The following is a 21,333-nucleotide window of genomic DNA, read 5'->3' as shown; positions in this document are numbered from 1 at the left end:
TAGAACCCGATTATAGGTTTTTGGTTTTGTTTTTAAAAAAAAAACCAACACACCAAACCTAAACCTACAGAGCAGTTATTTTGTCATCTCACTAACAGGATTTTAATCCTTTGGTGTTCCTAACTAACTAAAATTTGAATTGCTGTTATAGCTATGTCTTTTATAACATTTATCAAAATGTTCCAATAAGGGACACAGCATACCTTTTAAAAGTTAACAAGCTTTAACATGAAGCATTCTGCTATTTGCTGGCATATCACTTGGACGACGTGTTTCCTCCCCATTTCAGTTTAGAGGGGACTATTTGTGGCATACTTCTGGCTTTTCTCTGACAGTTTACATGCTAGACTTACAGCCAAAACCCACCTCCTTCCTAGAACTGTTACAAAACGAAAACCCAAGGAAAACTCAGTCACTCTGTTGCCCGGACAGGGCGTGCGGAGCCCCAGGCCAAGCTCCGCGGGCTGGATCGGGCTCCTTGTCGGGAGGCGAAGGTCAGGACCTGAAGGTCAGGACCAGCCCGGCTGCCGCAGACTCGCCGCGACAGGGACCGCAGCACAACTCAACAGCTATTTCAGGCGAGAGACACCAGCTCATGGGTAAACACCGGTCCCTCCCCTTTAATTTCCCTTGAAAAAGTATAGAAACCTTCCCTGGAAGCGCAAACGGGTGTAAGAAATGAGCGTGTCAGGATTGCCCGTCTGTGTCTGTGCTGAAACACCTCCGTATGCGTGAATTATATGAAACGCTAAACTCTTCAAAGGCACAAAAAGGCAAAATACAACCTTTCTGTGCTGAATTATTTATGAATTTCTGGTCATCGTGTATTCCTAAGTATCAAATACTAATCTATTATAAAAATAGTAAAATTATCCTATTTTAATTTTATAACTAATGAACTTTAATTTATACAAACAGATTTTATTTCTTCTCCAATTAAAATATATTTGTTATCCTTAATAGCACTCAGGTTAAATTAGTAACAGTCAGGTTACAAAAACAAAAAAAGCAACAGCAAGCAACCTTCTGTTAGGATTTTGTGTTTTTACATGAGAGAAACAAATACACTGATCAAGAAGAACTGGCTTGCACTTTATTTTAAATATTCATAACATTACACCAGTATATAATCACAGCATGTATTTAAAAAAATAGAAAAAGTAGACATTAAACTTGTGTATTGGATTTAAAACTTTTATCACGTGAAAAACTATATTCTGTATATTCTAAATATATTAGTGTGTAAGACTCAAAGATAAAAATATATACACAGAACACATTAGTAGCTCCACAAAATAAGGAAGTTACATAATTAGAGTGATTGTAAACCAGCTGTACTTAAGTACAAAGCTATGATACCTTTTGGAGAATTGACGATCAGTCTGGTAATAACTATTGCATTAACTATTTTAAGGTGATTCTCACTAGAACAGTTCTCAACTTTTAGATTTAAATGCTGCAAACCAACAAGAACAAAAATGTAAGATTTCTAACACTACTGGTAAATTACTAAAACAAACCAAAACCCAAACCAAACCAAGAAAGCATTTTCATGGAGACAGAGTTCAATGGTCTTTTATGAAAAACTAGTCAAACAAAAGCACCTAAAAGCATTAGCAGGTAAGGACTAACCAAAACAACCATAACAACCAAAAAAACCCCCAAACCACACAAGAAAAAAAGTCCAACAATGAACACCTTTTTGTGCTGGGAGGGCATTTTAAATCGAGACCACTCCTTTCATGAAGGGCACAAGGGACGTAAAATCTCCTTCACTTCTATTCTCTTTTAAAAGAATATACATTTTATATACAGAGGCATTTCTGTCAAAACCAGATAGCTAAAAGCAGTTTACTGAAGCCAATTTATACATCTAAACAAAAAAAAAGGGGAGACAGGAATTATACATCAAAACAGACGAACTTAGCAGCAGCAGCAACACACATAAGGTGAAATCTTTCAGCAGCAGGTTTACGTGCATTCTGAATTATGTCACAACCAAAGTTACAGAAACAAACATTTTCAATCTTATGTAACATTTTTGAGAAGATAAAATCTCAGATATAACATACCTGTATATAATAATTTTTTAAATTCACTTATTTACAAATTTTATATAGGGCCTGACTCCTTATACAGCTGTATTTGCATAAACTTCAGTCATACAGAGTCTTACCAAAGTGAAGCAAAGGAATGATCACATAAATAAAGCTTTGCATTACTCAGGCTTTCTCAAATCAGCTCTATAAACTGAAGTTACAGAATATATATATATATTTGCCTTTCAGTATTGGCTTTTACATACAAAAAAATTACTTCAGAAAAATAATTTAACATGTTAAAATGTATTTAGAGATGGACAGCAGAAAAATCTAAATACTGCCATATGATTACGTCCTGGAATTAACTCAGTTTTTTTACATTACATTACATATATTTAAAGCAATAAAGCAGGAAATGTTTGCATCCACAGTGCTGTATATTTCACTAATACATAAAGATTTCCTGCCTTTTCATAATATTTGTACGACACAGGGGACATTCATTAACTGCTTCAGCACATTCCTTACAGGCAACTAGGTGACCACAGGGAATGAGGACAACTGATATGTTTTTAGCCATACAGATTTTACAAAGCTTTTCTTCCTGCAAGCGTCTTAACTTCTCTTCAGTACTGAGATCTAAGGAAAATAAACACAATGTAAGTTAACATACTTAATACCTTTGAATTTTTTTTTCTTTACACACAAAGACAAGGTTTTCTTCATATGATTTAAAGGTCACACCTTTAAAAGTCAAAAAAAATTACAAGAGATAGGAAATCAAGCTACAGCATGGAATCCTCTCCCCCTCTTACCCCATCTCATTACAACTCCCAGGAAAATGCAAGAAGAGAATTCAGCTATTTGTATTTGCAAGAGCTTGAAATATCTATAGAATTTAGGATATGCATCTCTCAATCAGGAACTTCCCATTGACAACTCCCAAAACTTGCACAGAAGGTACAAGAAAGGCTCATTGATAACGGTTAAACAATTTGGATTTTTTTTTTCAGAGACTTTTCCCAATTAAAAGAATGAGGATGTGATTTCTTTCCCTGCCTGTTTTCAAAATGCCCATGCTTCTAAAGCTTTATAAGTTGTGATACAGAAAGAATCACTTTTGCATTGTACATGAGCTCTTTATTACTCCAGTATGCCCCATTTGAAAATGCAAACTTCAAATGCCTTGCCCTGCCACTTGGGGAACGCTCTGCACACCCAACCACAAAAATAATGTCTGTCTTCACTGCAACTTCTTTTCCCCCATAACGTCAATTTAAAAATCTCATTAGGAAGAGCGGGCTGGTAAGTTTTCTTCCTATCATGCCAACCAGATGGTTTTTTTCCCTCCCTATGAATTCACCCATATGCTTGTCTTAAATACAAGTGTCCTGAGTGAGAAATGTTGGGTTTGGTGTGTGTGCAGAGCGCACCACAACGGCTCTGAGCGTAACGTGCATGTCCCAGCACAGCGGGAACACAAACAACTTGAAAGAAACACCACCTAGAAGTACACTTGGTCTTAATGGCCAAGGAGGAAAGTGCTTCTGTCCCATGCAAAATTTTATACTGAAAAATAAAGAATCCCCTCCTAAGATTTTTCATTTTGATTATACTGAATATTGTTAGTGTGTCCATGTCATTTTGCCACTGGTCCTGACATTTATAGTGAACCTTGCTTTTAATTTTAAATGTCATTTTCACAATAATTTTGGCTTTCTAAATAGCATGTATAACCTTTCCCACAAGCACACTAGACTATTATTTCAATATTAAACACTTTTGAAGTATAAATACTACTTATTTTACAGATAACAGTAAGATATATTTCATAGACTAAAGAGCTGATATGAAAGTACACACAGAGGTTTCGTAATTGAATAAGCTCATTTTCCTCAACTGGAATTTCATTTGGTTGTTCTTCCCTTGTATTTTGAGCACTTAAGTCTGCTACCAGATCCCCAACAGATGTGTGACTTTCTCCAGACATCTGCAATTTCTTTTCCATGGTGCTCCTAATCTCAGACAAACTGAAACCCATGTCTATGGCACTTTGTACCAAAGGATTCTGTAAGAGATCATCTAAAACAAAAAAAAAAGGTCAAAAAAACAATAAAACACTTTAACAAGGATGCATCTGACTGTTGGACAGTATTCACTATAGTACTCTAAGACACCTTTACAAATATCTAGGCAAAGGAACTATATTTCTAATTTGAGAATTTTGCTAGTTGTAAAAAAAAAAAAAAAAAACACAACACCACACACACACCAGAAAACAACTTACTTCCAGTTATTATGTTACTAATTTCTTCTTTACTTAACAAGATTGTTCAAAGAGCAAACATCTTAACCTTTCCCTCCCGTAAATAAGATTTCTAAAATAAGTTTTGTGTAACCACTCTTACTAGCAACAGGTATCATTCCCTGGAATGCATTCCTTCTACCCTTTTAACTGTCTTTTTATTGCTTGGTATTTGTGAAAAATGTTGCAGGAACACACAACACCGGAACACATCACAAGCTGTTTAAGCTTGCTCAGCGTCCTGTTCCTTGCTATTTAACAGACCAACTCTTCCTGCCTCCTGAAAAGCACCAGCGATTGTTTCATTTCAGTATTCTTTAACATTCATCCCACAGCACTAGTGATACTTGATGCACATTCAATAGCTATAAAGATAAGACTGCATCCTATATGTACTTCTTCCATGGTTTACAATCTTTACAATATTTATCCAACCATGATTAGATTTTCCCCCACAAGAAATAAAATTCATTCTGCAGTTGATTAGAAGCAATGAAGCAATGGAAGAGCATCACCCAACAATTTGCCTGTCATGTTTTATTTTAAAACGTAATAACGTTATTTTTAAAATTAACCATTTCCTTTACTATACATGCAAATATAGATTCCAAAATGGAGAGGAGTGTGGTGTGGTATGTTTTGTTTTTTTTTTTTTCCTGAACAGATACCTTTAGGAAGTATTGTCCCTTCAGCAGCTTCTGTCTAAAAAGTGAAATATAAACAGACAAAATTACAATTTTGCAGAAGATAAAAGGAAACCTATACAGTTAAAGACAGAAAATAACTATTTGATCTCAGTTATTTTATTGACTGAAACTATTAAATCCGCTCTGAATAACTGCAAAGGGAGCAGCGTTTTGTTACGTCTTTCATATTGTTTTAAATTTTCATTTTAACCCATCTTTGCTATAATCATATGTACACAATTCTTAGACTATTGAAGAATTCTAAAATAACATTGGGTCTACTTTTTAGTGACTACCTACGTGTTTAACAACGCTCTACCAACAAGAAAAATTATCTACTACACTTGAATAAGGAAATTATTCATCATAAACCTTAGGTTCCCAGGCTATAAAACAACAGCACTTGTTCAATACCAGACAGACAACATATACAAGGTCCCCTACACCTGAAATCCAGAACCCAACTAAGGAGAACCCTAAATGATAGAACTACAACATACTTCAACGTTCTTCACTTTCTGCCAATGAAAGAAGCAGCAGGAGGACTAACAATGTGCAGTTAATATAATTTTCATACGAAGTTACTCTTCTAATTAAGATTGTTTTCTATTTTAACAAAATTATCTGATTAATACGCAAGACACTTACTGTTGAATCCCCATATCCATCTCGTAAGTGAACATTATTTATAAATTCGAGCCCCTTTTCTTTTCTCACAAATCTGCACCTATAAATGAAAACATTTAGTTAAAATAAAACTGCATAAGCAGGCAACAAATATTGTTTACATAACTTTGGAAAGCTTCGCTACATTTCTGACATCATACAGAATGCTTGCTTTTGAAATTTCTTAATGTTTAGTCAATGTCAGTAACATCATTTAAACACTTCTAAAAACATCATAATCACTTCAGCAGGACTTATCTCTCACAGAACCACAGAATGTCAGGGATTGGAAGGGGCCTCGAAAGCTCATCCAGTCCAATCCCCCCGCCGGAGCAGGAACACCCAGATGAGGTTACACAGGAAGGTGTCCAGGCGGGTTGGAATGTCTGCAGAGAAGGAGACTCCACAACCTCCCTGGGCAGCCTGGGCCAGGCTCTGTCGCCCTCACTGGGAAGAAGTTTCTTCTCATATTTAAGTGGAACCTCCTGTGTTCCAGTTTGTACCCATTGCCCCTTGTCCTATCGTTGGTTGTCACTAAGAAGAGCCTGGCTCCTAGTCTTTTGCAATGCAAGAAAAGCAGCCACTGGTCAGCCAGGTGCCTTGCATGCTTGCTTTCCCTATTTCCCAAGCAGCTGTAGCCACTGGGCTGAGCTCTTCCCTACCAGCAGACCTAGAGAATGCAATAGTTGTCTCTCTTCGGCAGCCCATGGAGACAGACTCTACACCGCCCAGGGAGCCAACGTGCAAACACAAACTCCATGTACGACAGTTAATGATCTGAGAAAAAAAATCATCAAATCTGACATCATTTAAGCAACCTAAACCAAAAATCAAACTTGTATAAGGAGGAGTGAAACATAGTAAGAAAATGCATCTTAACCATTCGCTACACCAAGCCAAAAACTTGGAATGACATCTCTTTAGTGGCAGAGGCTAACAATTAAAAGCTGCGTGTACCACTGTTGAAAAAAGGATCAGCTAATGCATAAATACTAACTTGCAGCAGGCTTTCCACCACAGAAGACAAATTTGGCAGCTAACGCACAAAATACATTGATTTTATCAATGCTATACAAGTAGCTAAGTCTTTGTACTTGAACAGCTTTTATTCACCTGTAAGAAAAAATGTGTCATACACTTTTCCTTCTTTCTTCAAGACAGACTTTAGACAAAATTGGCAGTCTTTCTAAAAACGACTTATAAATTATGCACAAGTATGTTTTGAATTCAATACCACTACTGACTCTCCACATTTGTTTGCACAAACAGGTTTGTTGTGTCAGAAGTTTAGTCATTTTGTATCCTGACAGAAGTTACAAACTTTGACATGTATGAAGCTATTAAAACAACAATTAGAATGTAGGACTTGGATAAGGAAGAAAAAAAATATTGGATACATATTCACAGAACTTCACAATTCTGCTATCCAAGACAGCAGTTAAGTCCAGACACGGAAGTCTCCTCATCCCTTTAATAATTCCTACAAACACACTGGCATGCAAACAACACTGACTTAAAAATAAAGTTAGTGAGAAGGTAGAATTTCAGGGCAACCTTTCACACTGATCACCTGTATTGAGTTAGGTGTGCCCTCAGCCTCCTGAGATTTAGTTCTCTTTCCCACCCACTTTAGAAGACCTCCCTCCTGCTTCTCACAGAAAACATTAGGTTCATGTCCTCTTTTGAGGCCTCCGATATAACATTAAAGCATATGTTAATGATTATATATAACAATAGTGGGACTACAGAAGGTAGAACAGGTGGAACAACAGAAATAAGGATCCCATGCAAAAATTCCTTAAAATCTTTTTTACTTATTGAAAAGTAAAAACAAACCATGGAAGATAACTAATACTCCTGTGGTGCCTACATGGCAAAAATGAAGGAAGAAATGGAAGAGGGCAACTTAAAAAAAAGGAAGTTATTTTCATAAATCTAAACAATCTTCAGCCATAGTTAATTTTTTGAAACCTTTATTAGTATGCTCTGTCATTGAAATGTAACGTACTGTAAAAACAACTTAGACATGCAATAATAAAACAGTAAAAAAATACCTTACCCAGGATACCATTTGGCATGTTGATCCCATGGGTCTTCATTTTCCTTCCATTCTTGCAATCCTCCACCACAGTGGAAACACACAACATGATCACCATTACCTGAGGAAACAGACAAAAATAAAGCTACGTACTTCTAGTAGGCATAAGTCTTCAACTGAAGCGTTAAGAAAAAAATTTTATTGATTACCAATTGTAACTAAAAAGAACTCCATTTTCAAGGAGACCGTAATACACATGGTTTGAAACAAACGTTTAGGAGAGCCATAAGCTTAAAAAAATACAAAATATGAGTCACATGAAATATCCTGAATTTTACTTTAGCAAGTAATTATACAGATAAAAAGTAAAAGCTAAAAGTAATCTATTCTCGAATAGCTCAGTGCACTGGTAAACAAACCATGAAGCAGCCTACCACAAAGCCCTGCGGGTGTTTATGTGCCTTTTTGGTGCTCCATTTCACCATCAAGATGAATGGGCTCTATACAGCAGCAGCATAACTGACTGAGAAGATGTTCAGAGAAATTGCGCTCTCTCTGTTCTAGCACTACGCCTACTATAATCAAAGATGTGCCAGAAACTGCTTAGATATTGTGTTTATTGAAACGAGAGGAGGCATGGATCATTTTTTCCTACAGAGTTAAATCATTCTCAGGCCACACGAAAGAGTTTTCACAGAAATCACTTGAACAGCCACTGGGTCTGATATGCTGGTGCCCATTTAGTGCAGCTCCACAGCACAGGTCTCCCGTGGCTGTGAGAAGCTGGGTACTTGTAGGACTCCAAGATGAAATCAATAAAACCAGTTCTACTGGGTACAAATATTGCTTGTTAAAGAAGTTTCTTTTCCCTAGGTTGCCCATTCCTGTATCACCCATATAATAATATATCAAAGGTTTTATTTATGGCCACAAGTAAAACAAATGGAATCGGTTCTTCCAAGAGGTACTAGGAGAGAAGCCAATTAAATGAGAGCAAGAAGTTATCCTGGATAATCTCCCTTTTCTTTGTGACCTAGGAAGAACAACATTTTGCACTTGTACTGCATCTCTCGGTGAAGGAATTTCAAAAGAGCTTTAATGGCACTGTGCAAGTCAATCGACTTGGGAAACCAACGCACAAAGATGTTGGAGTCTTATCCAAATCACACTCTACATGTCTAAGAGTAAAAAGCTCTTCCACTGGAGTCACTGTCTTCATAAAGCTTTTACAGTAAGTAGTAATGGTATTTGCTATTCAGCTGTCTGAATGCTATGACAGTGCAAACGCACATTATCTAAATAAAATGGCACACAACCTGGACTGTCTTGTTTGCAGGCTCCTCTACGGGCCACAACCCACTCCTTAGACCTAAGGTAGACAGCTGGAGGACAGCACTTCATTAAAACAATACTAATTTCAGTAATTGTCATTATGAAAGATGTATTATGAGGGCTTTAGCAGGCAAGGAAAACACCCTTTGCTGGTTTACTGCTAAAAATTAATTTGACCCACTTTATACTTTGCTATTAAAAATACTTGATATAATGTAGATCAGTTTACTGACGATCTACGAAAAGTAGTTTACACTACAAAGAAATTCTGGCAAATCATTCCACATTAGAATAAAAAAAAGCCTATTTTTCCATAACTAAACAGTTATTCATAAAAGATTTCTTTATAAAATATATTAGCCATTTTAAGGTCTGCCTTACCTATGCTATAGAACCCAGCTTCAGCAAGCTGCTCCTTGTCAACAGGATATATCCAAGTTAAAAATGTTTGTAATCGTCTTCCATAATTTGCCATAGATGGATTCCTTGGATGCTCTCCATTGTTCAGACCACTCCTCCCTTCTTCACATGGAAGATTTCCAACATCTCGGCCCAGGACAAAAAAGCATTTGGGAAAGTGCCTCTTGTGTTCCGACCAAGCTCTGTCGCTGGGTTCCCACTGTTTCAATTTCCCACCACAACAAAAACAGGCCACTTGATCACCAACACCTGTATAATAGAATCCAGCATTAGCCAATTCCTTTGGTGTCAACTGCCCACTGAGGGGCCAGCTGTGAAAAGACGTTAATCTTGCTTCTTCACTGCACATGGCAGGGGTTTTAGGATACAAAGCATCTGACATATCCACAACCTGCCTAGTCCTCAGAAGGTAATCTGCCTCCACATCAGATGAGTCATCCAGAGTATGTGGGAGGCCTGAATTGCTGGAACCATTTTCAGTTCTATGCTGGCAGTTCTGAGCAAGAGGATGCATGTTATTTTCCAGAAAAGCAGATTCGGTAATAAATTTGCAGTTTGGGGAAAGCCTTCTGTGCCTCTCAACGGCAGAATCCCCAGGCGCCCATCCCTCAACAGTTGCATGGCAACTGAAGCACTTCACTTTGTCACCTTCTCCAGCATAAACAAAGCCAGCTCGTGCCAGAGCTGATGCTGAAACTGGACAGCCAAGTGGAAATTCAACAAAAGTCCCCAGTCGGTAGCGTTCCTGCGCCCATTCCTGGTCATAGTCAGCGTCCGAATTGGCACAAGCTTCTGACTTATCTGGGCCATTACACGTCATCTCTTCACACATAGGGGTCTCCTTTCGGACTTCCTAAACGAAGAATAAATGTTTTCATTTCACAGGCAGAAGAATTCAAACCCACATGCAAGCCTGGAAACTGGCTAAATTAAACTAGCCATCCTTTATGTCTTAAAATAATGGCCCTTCCTCTTCCCTCCCATCTCACCCTTGCCTGCCCCCCCACCATGCAAAGGCAAACACCAGAACACTAAAAACAAAATTAAAGAACAAAAAAAAAAATCCATAAAGAAAGGCAGGAAGGTCATGAAGTTTCACAGGCCAATAAAAATTTACCTGGAAAACACACAGGTGTATACATTTATAGCTTTAAAAGCACTTCTCAACAAACACACACTGCAAGAATGAAATCAACAAAATATTTAACAAAAGCTCTCAGCAAAACCCTGCCAAAAGGCTTCCAAAAATGAAATATGAAGTTACTGAATTTAAAATACTGGTCTAAGCCAGACCACATTTGCCAGAATTTACAGCCCAGTTCTGAAACACAACTATATTTTTCCCCGTAATAGGGCTATGACCAGCATGCCCATTACAAATGAGCATCAATTGGTGAAACCATCAAAAATAAACGAGCCTTTGGACTCATACCATAAAGACACACGTCAGTTTTCATTTCAGTTTATTTCACAAGATATTCTGCTATCAGATGTTTCACTGGGGCATCTCAAAGTGCTGTGCTTTTAAGCTCAGAGTCTGGGACCCCCCAGCCCTGGCCAACACTATCACAGGTCCCTGTGCCTTGGCCACCACCTCAGCTCTTCCTCCCTCCAGGAACATCATCATTCTCCTTACCACGCGGCCCACATTCCAAGCCCTGCCTACACTTTTCCAGGGCGAGTACCGACTGCTGTCCTGCCCATGCCCTTCTGCGTCACAGCACTCGGACAAGCCCCTTCTTTCACAAGGATAAAAGAAAGGAACTTGGTCCTGCCCAAGAACCACAAACTGACATCGGCATCGCCTTGACCCCAAGATGGATGAAGTCAGAGCACATTAAAAAAATTCATCTCTTGTCTGGACAAGTGCAGTGATATTATTGACTTAGAAAGTCTTGGGTAAAGCACAGGCTACTGCTGATACACATCTCAAACTAATTCCTTTATTAATTGGTAAATTAAACTATTATAAGACTGCCCAAAGGGGCTTCTTGGCACAAAGCAATAATTCTTCAGTAATTAGCAAGAAGAAATGCATGTAAAGAAGAACAGAACATGTATTTATTTGAACAAGCGTCCTCCTCCATTTTCTACGCGAATCCTAAAATATATCTATTTCCAGTCCTCACCTTTATAGAGTAGGCCATCAAGCAAAAATTTAGCTTCCTCAACAGCTGCATTAGTATTGATTATACTTTCCATAAGATCCATGCAGATGTTACAATTACAATAATTCCTTATGTAATACCAGATTTAGCTTGAAGGGGAAGGACAAAAACTTTTTTTAAACTTCAGAAGTGGAAGGGGAAAATTAAAATGACTACGCATTGCAGGATAGCTGCATCCTCTGCCCAGAACACAAAGATAATTAACTTACAAGAAGGCTGAGAAAATATGATGTTTGAGACTCAGCTCGCTTGCCCCGTGTAATCACGGATACAAGACTACTTCTGAGCACCGGCTTTAATTCCTTCTCTAAGTCAGCTCATGACTAATGTAATGACACTAGAAATTATACTGTGGTCTTCTGTTTTAGCTTAGCAAATTAAAAAAAAAAAAGCTTCTGAATAAATTACATTGACTGACCTACAAATCTGACCTATATTCTTGTTTTGACTTTGAAGGGGGAAAAAATAAATAAATTAGTAATTGCATGTAGTAATAAGAACTCTGTCACAATACATATTTTTAATATATATGTGTGTATTGAAAACAACCAGTTTTCATAACAAAAGTTTAAAAGTGCATGTTTATTTCCTTTTAAGATTTTATTTTAAATCCTTTAAGAGTCTTTCTGTAAAGATCTCAGGCCACCTTGTGGGTCTATCATCATTACTACACTGCATTCATAAAGTAATTCGTATTACTCAAACATCATTAGCTGCAAACTAATTTTCTTATCTGCATGCCTAAAAGACTTTCTACAAGGCGGCAAACACAACCTACTTCACATCTTTTAGGGAGTCCTTTTCAAAACGTATGTTGAAAAAACAGAACAAATGAATATGCTTTCAATGTATTAATATTTTACTTATAGAAACAGTGGAAAAATAATTCATCCTATTTAAACGTTTACATATTAACTTTTTTAAATTATATTTGCTTTAAAATCAGAATAGAGTTTCTACATCCTCTTTTGATCTGTTGCATACAAAATAAGCGTGACAAATCAGAGACAATCTGCTCAGGCACTCTCCGATTTCCCCTCCCTGTCCTTAGTGAAATCCGGGGTACAGACAGACCAAGGTTCAAGTCTGACAGATCTCAAGAATTTACTAGAGACAAAGATCACCCCTGGTTTGTGCCGGTTTTGCTCCTTGTGCCATATGCAGTGACCACATCCTACAATGATGACTATGACATATGAAGTTAAAAAAACTGGTGAGAGACAGAATTAATTATGCCCCCACTTCTTGTAAACTATCTAGATGTTCTGTTTTAAACACCATTTAACTGCTCCATTATCAGAACTCATCTTAAAATCTGCCGTTTTAAAAGGAAAAGTCTGATGCAGCAGTATCATACGCATAAAGAATAAAAAAAAAAATCAACTAATATATACCAGGTGCATATATAACACTTCATTATAACATGAATGCGCTGCTTACAGCAAGTCATTTTTTATAAGCTAAAGAAGATATTTTACCAAAGCAACATGAACAAATATTGTAATTTAAGTAAGGCCCAGATGCTCCAGTGCCCTCTGACAGGGATGATCCTCAAATCACACTTAATGCTGCATGAGCAAACCTGGGTCTTCAGTACTTTTGTGATACTTTAGTAAGCAAGCTGAAAATTCCAAAAACTTTTATTTATTGCAATTGCTAAATATCCACTCTTCACATAATTTCATTCCAAAGATTCCACTTCTTTTAAAGCAGGCTTCATTTTCAGAGTGCCTATAAACATATAATGTTTAATTGCGCATTTCTCCTCTGCTCCCAAAATAACTTCTCACCTTTAAAAATACGGGCTGCAGAACTCAAAATATCACGTAGGTGGTTACGCCTCACATATGACAGACTTTCCTAACGGAAATAACAGCATGAGTTTTAAACTGTTACTTAAATCACTTTGCTGGTTTTACTCCATTTACTCCATTGATCCTTTTGGTGTTTCCTGGAAAGATGTTTGTGTGTTTTAATGACACCAGGGAACTGAGAAGGAAACACTCGAGCGAAGACACAAAGGAAGGAAGAGGATCAAAGACTAAACTGAAATAATAGAAATCAGGATGGAGATTATATTTGGTTAACTGAGATGTTCTTTTCCAGCTTTATTGATTAGTTTTAATCAGCTGTGAATGCCAGGCAAAAAATAAACTAACAGAACTATCCAAAATCCAGTATCTGTACCACCCTCAACTGCAATGGGAATCACAGTGCTACGAATACTCCAATACTGCTTCTGTTAACATAGTGAATTAAAAAAAAAAATGCCCTCAACATGGCCATAATCAAAATACTCGCTACAGTGGATTCTCTGGAGGTAAGCAATCCATCTCGATCCTCACAATCAAAATAGCGTGAAAAGCACATACCAAAAGAGCAGCAAGTACTGAGGTCCAATCACCACAGATCAGTTCTTCAATATGAAGTAACTGTTTCAAATTCCATCAACCACATTATTTAATCTTGATCTTTCGGAGCAGAACAATTCAACCATCGTTCCAGGAGCCTCTCAAAGCCATGTCTAAATACTGCAATGACAGAAGCAGGACAAACCCCTCACAGGTACCTGCTGGCTTTAACTCCACTCTATCCACATTATGAAGCCCTTTCCTTACGACAGCCCCTCTAAATGCAGTTGGTTTACATTTCAGTATAATTTTATTTAAGAGAAAAGGACATTAATAAATTTATTAAGCATTGAGGCAAACTCTTTTCCTGTGTAAATACCGCTTTAAATACAACATCAGTACTACTTTAAATGCAACATCAAGTTCAATTATTTCTATTTCAAACAACTGTTAAAAGCAACTGTTTGAAGTGTAAAATTAGAACTAGCTTTGGAATAGTATTTCTACACAGGTGTTTTAACAGCTGCCTCACTCCAGTTAGTTGGAGTAATGACTTGAAACAATAACCTGCACCATAACAGCTCTCAAACATTAACTGCAGAAGTAAAATAACTGAAGAGAAGTTTTTGAATGGATTATGGCAAACAAACATATATTAATACAAAATAGCCAACTAAGAGAGGTGCACAAGCCTTTACAATACAAGCCAGCACCAAACCCGAGTTCAGAGAATATACTTTACGTATGTGAAAGTTAAGCCTTTCTGCATAGATTTAATTAACCACATATGAACTAAAAGTAGAAGGTCCAGAAATGTTAAAATTTATCTTGACTTGTAATACCTGGGAGATTTTTTTAACTATTACTGAAGCATTAAATATCTTCTTATATATGCAGTGAATAAACAAAGTATTTTACCCTGAAAGACTTTCAGAAGCTGAGCCACATTTAATCCTGCTTTTAAACATCGGAAGGTATTTGTCACAAGACACCTCCCACTTTCAAGTTAGAATACCAATTTATATAGTCTATTGATTAAGTTTCAGAAGAAAAAATAAAGAATTTATAGCAAAAACGTTAATGCATACAAAATGCAAAATTGTACTGTGGTTTTTCAAGCCAAACATATCAATTCAGATCTTAGAATATTAACACACATGATTTTATGCAAAAATACATCATCATTGCATTACCTAGATCTGAAATGCTTCAAAGGAAAAGTACTGAACCTGCTTTGCTATTTCAAGTATATTTTATTAGACATGATTATTTCCATCCTTAATCCTAAAACAGATTGGCATTATAAGGAGTTATTTTTAATCCTTCCACATGACAAGCCTGGCAGTAACCTACAAGTCAGAAAGCGCCTCGCACAGCCTCATGTTCCTGACCAAAGGGTACATAAACATGGAGCTGCTACTGCTTGGCATGCTGACTATGAGAGTGATGTTAGTGTTTATTGTTGACTGAATTTTGAAATGTGAGAGCAGTGCACCAAGTAAGTATCAAACAGAACATACTGTACCAGCTGACACACAGATTATGCACATGTCACTTCACTGAATTTCACTTTGTGCCTGCTCAGCTGCAATTAGATCGAGCAAGCAGCATGCTGCTAGCTGAAAGAGTAAAGATTAAAAAACATAAGAAACATGGGATTTATTTAAACAGTGTTCACAAATTCTAGCATGCATCCATCCAAGTATCAATGGCCATTTAAAAAAATTCCTGCTAAGAGGTTGTTGGGTTTTTTGGTTTTTTTCCTATTTTATAAAGAGGGTACGTATCTGCACAATGCGTTTTGATTCAGTGCCAAGGCTTACCTAAATCCATCAGCTCAGCTTCATTTGTCTGCTTTTCAAACAGGTCCTACTTAGCTTCCCATCAGGCTTTATCATCATAAGAAGTCAGTCAGCTGCTCAAGGTTATAGTAGGCTATTAGAGCCTCCTAATTCTCGACTCCAGTCACGAAGACTTTTACACACTCTCCACCTTAAAAATAAATATGGCCAGGCTAATAGAAACATACCATTTTGAGAATTATTTTCATGAAGAAGCCATATGGGTACAGAATAGAGCAATAAACAGAATTCATGGCAGTGCTCTCAGTAGGTAAGAGTGGGACAAATTTGCATCTGCTGAGGGCAGAGAAAGAAAATAAATTGGTTTTGTGAACTTGCAAAATAAACGTCTTCAGAAGAACTCTGGCTGTATGTATGTGAAGGAAGAAGTAAAAACCAGACGCTATAGAAAAAAGTGGCATGCTGTCACCTAAATAGCTGGTTCTACAGAGATGTCAAAAGTCAGACAGACATAATCCATTAGAGCCATTAATGAATGTTTAAACAAGTGTTATCCAAAGTGACCAACAAAGAGGAAGGACTAAATGTCTGGACAAAACTATTTTAGCTCTACCACACCTTGCTAAGTGTTTAGTATAAAGCAAAGTGTGAAAGAGATGCTGGCATTTTTAATTTGGACACAGGAAAACCTATATAAAGCAAAGGTTTAGTTCCAACAGCTGCTGCCACTGAAATTAATTGCCTACACATGACAGTACCTAAAAATAAGGTGTGGGGAGGAATGAAAACAAAAACACAAACAAAAATACACACACACAAACGCAAAACCCAAACAACCAACCAGCCACCACCACAAACAACCCCAAAACCAACACAGAAAAAACACCCCTACCAAACCCCAAACCTCATGCGTACTGAGAAAGAGACTGAAAGAGAGACTAAAGGTAAGAGAGCAGGAGAGCCAACACCAAGAGCACAAGACTTCAAATATCTGCCTACCAAAACAAAACTACAAAAAAGGAAGGAGCAATCCTGATGTTCTCAAAGTCCGCTGGCAGTTACCATAAGATGAACATTTTATTAATAGCATAAGCAGGAATATAATGAAATATTTGCAATGAAAGGCACTGTACTCCTGTAAGTCACATAGAAGTCTGTGTATGATTTAGCTATCAATTTTTAATTATAAGGTCACTTGAATTATACCATTTAAGCTTACTGACATTCTGTATGTATCCTTTCAGGCAAATCATAGTGAAAGAATAATTTTTACATTTCTGGCTTTTTTGCTCCTCAGCACTTTAGAATATCAGCATGTTAGTTTTTCCATATCCCCTAACGATATCTTCATTTCATATAGAGGGGAAAAAAAATCTATTTTTCAAAAGATTCTTAATTTTTAGATTATATGCTTAGATTTTCGATGTACAAATCAAGTGACATAAAAATCTATGTTTTACAAAATTTTTGTGTTTCAACTTCAGAACATTAACTGCTGTATTATTAACAAGAATTTGATTTAGTTTCAAGTTCTTCCTCAAGCAATTGAGACTAAACTTCCAAACTTTTTCCTCTATTAGCAAACAGCTTGGAAGTTGTATTTAGTACAATTTGAAGCATGTTTCCATCCAAGAAAGTCTACCAATATGTTTTGGGTGCTATGCAAGATATGCAGCTCCTACCCTCCTAAAACTGGAAATGACATGCCGCTGGGTTCGTTATTCACAACCACAGAACTGCAGCCTGATCCCATAGTAGTATTGTGATACTTTCTGGTATCACTAGAATGAACGTTTTGCTATTAGAATATGAGGTGAGTTTGCATATGTGGGGGGTTTTTGTTGTTTTTTGTGGGTTTTGTTTTTTTGTTTTTTGGTTGGTTTTTTTTTTGTTTTTTTTTTTTTACACTCACACATATATATACACACCCCCCTCAATCTTGTAAACCTGGAAATCTTTCTTAAACTATCCTCATATTTCAAGTTTCTCAGGAAATTGGGATGAGTTGGAGATTAATTCTAATTAAAGTACCAAAAGTTAAGCATGAAAGTTGCACCCATTGAAAACACTCTTTGCATTTCTATTTAATAAGAAACTCTCTGAAACATAGAAGAGGAAGGACAATGAACTGCAAGGTAAGTGCAGCTTCATTTATATTTTCTGTGATAGGAATGACATTCAATTCAAGCTTTACAACATGCCTTCAGTCTTAACATACTTGAAAACTTCACACATAGCTACTTTTTTTTCCCCCCACATTCAAAAACCTTGTTATTTCTGGAGCCTGACTTTCAATTGCCTTGTTCAGACTATTTTGGATTAGAACTCTGAAAGACCACATGCTATGAAAAAGAAAATGCAGCAAAGGACCGTACACTGTTAACTCCAGAAACAAAAACCGCAAAAGATACTTACAATAGTTTTTCTCCAAGAAATTAGTATCCAATCAGACCAAGTTTAGTAATAGATTAATCAAAGCAGATAATGGTTTCATCTCTGTTTTCCACCAATCTTTAGAACAAATATAAATATTTGCATTCCTGGTGGCAGAAAAAACAAAGGTTAAAAATTTTCCTCTTCACATAACCTTCAGCATAGTTTATGAAGGCACAACTCCAAAAGTATGATTAAAAAAAATTAAAATTCTATCCTTTGGCCAAGAAATCCAAACTAAAAATCTATTCTAAAGTTGAAAGAGTCTGGGGTCAAGGAAAGTCTGAAATTCAGGTGTTTCACTGAAACTAGCATGGGACACGAGATTGGAGAGACTCCAGAAGATCCAAAGAAAACAAAACAAAATCCTGGAATTAAAAACTAAAGAGTAGCAAAAAGGAGAAAGACTGTAACAGCAGACAGAATAAGATCCAACAATCGAGACTTCTCTCTCCTAGGAAATTCTGCATCTGGTTTTAATTTAGATTTTTCTAAAAGTCTCCAGCTCCCTGCAGCTGTCTCAGCCACCCTGGGAGGCCAGCAACAGGTGTAGAAGCACCATCACAGCTACACAGAGGTGTGAAATGAAATTCATCTTCACATTCCAAAAACTAAGAGATGAACACACATTTTCTTACTGTTCTCATAACAAATGCAAGTCTGCCTAATATCGGTGGGCACAGTCAAAAAAAACCCCACAGCCAAACAACCACCCTCATCAGAATTCTTTCACTTGTGCTGCTGGTTACGAAGGGCAAGGTCAGAGGAGGTACAGAACAATTATTAACTTGTTCCTTTGCCCTTCCTGGCCAATGCTGTAGGTGCCAAGTTTTCTCTGAAAAGGGCTAGTTGGGTCTTCTTTAAAAGGCCTCAAAGAGAACTGCAAAGCAACCAAGTAGGGAGCGAGAAGAAGCACTCAGGAAAACGAAAAATATTCAAATAAAAGCTTAATCAACAAATCATATGAAAACTTGCTTTCTTAGAGACAGTGCTTCATTGTTGTATTCTCTGTTACGCGGTGATTCATCTCACAATAAACAAAGAGTAGATTAAGTTAATGCATATCATACTGCTCTTTAAGGTATTAGATTTAAAAAAAAAAAAAAAAGTATTTGACAAGAAGTGCTTCCCCTGGTTGGTCGCTTTTCCTTCCAAATTAGTCTACTGTAAAATCTTGTAGCTTCTAATTGTTCACTGAAGAAACAAAAGTCTTCCCACTTACCTACATGAAGTACTAAAATTGCAAAGTCAGATTGCAGCAACGAAAGGATAATAAAAGCAGTTCTGCAAAAATATCTAATAGCAGTTTCAAGAACACATTTATACCTTTTAGCAGATACAGGTAAACAACAATTAAAAAGGCTAGAAATCACCAAGATTGAAAATAGTTCTCACACCCATTCGTAGGGCCTCTATCAGGAAGAGAGGAGCAGAGAGAAATGCACTAACTGGTAAAGAGAACCAGGGCAGCACAGACACCTGGCCAGCGTGCAGAACGGGCTGAGGGCTGAACCGCAGCTGAAAAACCGGGATCTGAGCGAACTCCTTCCTGCAGAATTCTTAATAACTACTTAATTCTTAACATAGAAAACCTGAACCTGCGTTTTTAGTAACAAGCAGCAGAAAGGACATTCTAGAATGTGAGAAGTCTATTAAAAAGAAATGAAAAAGAAAATAATCGGCAAGGGGAAACGATACTCAAATATGCCAAAGGAACCGGAGACAAGCACAACAGCGCATACTAGCATGGCGAGTTTTTCTTTTATTTCTGCAAAACGAAGGCAACATTCGGTGTTCACTCCGGAGCGCGGTGGGTTGCGGATCCCGCCGCGGGCAGCCGGGCCCGGCGCGCACACCCGCCCCGTTCCCATGGCAACGCCCCCGCCGGCCCCCGGGACCCCCGGCGCCGGCTGCGGGCGGGCCCCGGCCAGCGCGGAGGGACCGAGCCCCCTGCCCGGCGCGGGGAGCCCCGCCGAGCTGCCCGGAGCAGCGACAGCCGCCAGAGCGGGCAGCCGGGACGCGCATCCCGCCCGCTGCCCCGCGGTACCGACAGCCACGGCCGCGCCCGCCTCACGACTCACCGCGTCCCTCTCCTCGCCGGCCGCCGGAAGCGCTCCGCAGGCAGCGCGCGCCGAGGAAATGGCGGCTCTGGGCAGCCGCTCCGGCCCCGCGCCCGGCTCGGAGGCGAGCGGGCAGCAGCGCCCCCCGGCGGGCTGGTGCGGGGCGCGGCAGGCCGGCTCCCAGCGGCGGAGGGCGGCACCCAGCGGCCACAGCCGGGAAGCGCAGCGGGCGTCAGCGGCTTCGGCTCCTCCTGCCTCCCCATCCCCTCAGTGCCGCGGGTCCCGCCGTGGGCCGGGGGCTCCTTCTCCTCCCTGAGCACCTCGAACAGCCTCTTCATTTCACGCCGTCTTCTCCTGCCGGTTTCTGGTCCGGAGCACGCCAATCCCAGCGCGCCCCTTGCCCTCACCCCTTGTAATGAGCAATTACAGCTCATTACAGTTTACACCTGTTAAGCACCCGGCAGGGCAATGGGGAAGGGAGCTCCCTGGCAGCCTGCCCACCGACGCTAATAAAGTTGCAAGTTTGACCTAAATAAGGTGTGGTTCGTAAGAACCACCTTGGCTGAAAGATTGCATGACAGTGCAGTAATTTATTCTGAAATTTATAGACTCAACTGGCTGCATAAGGGAATTGAGACATCACCTACCAGATGCTGATCTAAGTGCTCACAGGAGACGTGAGATGCCACCGGCGATACTTCTCAGTACAGCTTGGGCTGTACTATAATTGTTTCTCAATCTTTGCTCATAAATCATAGGGATATTAAAGCAAAGCAGGTGGTGCTACTTATTAATAAGTTTGCGAGGGACTGGCCTTTTTTTTTTTTCCTCCCTTCACATTGTGTCTTTACTAGCTAATATAAATTTCATGTATCCAGACTAGAATTTTCCAAATCAGACAGAAACCTCAGGCTATTTTCTTTGGTAGTTGTAGCCAAAATCGTCTAAACGTTTTTAAGACTGAGATGGTTGCTGTGCAACATTATTCCATTAACCTTTTTCCCTTTTTTAGAAACTCGGGTGCCCTCAT

At 38.5% G+C, this 21,333-nt stretch overlaps 1 protein-coding gene across 9 annotated transcripts; it reads right to left on the bottom strand.

The window, feature by feature from the left end:
• Positions 1–1,040: 1,040 nt before the first annotated feature.
• On the bottom strand, positions 1,041–20,396 carry XIAP (X-linked inhibitor of apoptosis). Of its 9 annotated transcripts, none has more exons than XM_065643557.1 (10): positions 20,325–20,388; positions 18,226–18,350; positions 15,832–16,000; positions 14,030–14,188; positions 9,451–10,342; positions 7,768–7,858; positions 5,682–5,760; positions 5,016–5,049; positions 3,906–4,124; positions 1,041–2,681 (listed from the first exon to the last, which is right to left on the bottom strand). In XM_065643557.1, the coding sequence occupies exons 5-10, from the start codon at positions 10,319–10,321 to the stop codon at positions 2,488–2,490; spliced, it is 1,488 nt and encodes a 495-aa protein (XP_065499629.1). In that variant the 5' UTR covers positions 10,322–10,342; positions 14,030–14,188; positions 15,832–16,000; positions 18,226–18,350; positions 20,325–20,388; the 3' UTR covers positions 1,041–2,487. The 9 variants fall into 9 exon arrangements, with proteins under 9 accessions (XP_065499629.1, XP_065499622.1, XP_065499621.1 ...); XM_065643550.1 differs by having other exon boundaries at positions 1,043–2,681; positions 7,759–7,858; positions 15,832–16,022; XM_065643549.1 differs by having other exon boundaries at positions 1,043–2,681; positions 7,759–7,858.
• Between the last annotated feature and the right edge of the window lie 937 nt (positions 20,397–21,333).

The sequence above is a fragment of the Caloenas nicobarica genome, chromosome 12, assembly GCF_036013445.1.
Source record: "Caloenas nicobarica isolate bCalNic1 chromosome 12, bCalNic1.hap1, whole genome shotgun sequence".
NCBI lineage: Eukaryota > Metazoa > Chordata > Aves > Columbiformes > Columbidae > Caloenas > Caloenas nicobarica.
Note: the sequence above shows the minus strand (reverse complement) of the source record. Positions and strands in the feature narration are given on the sequence as shown.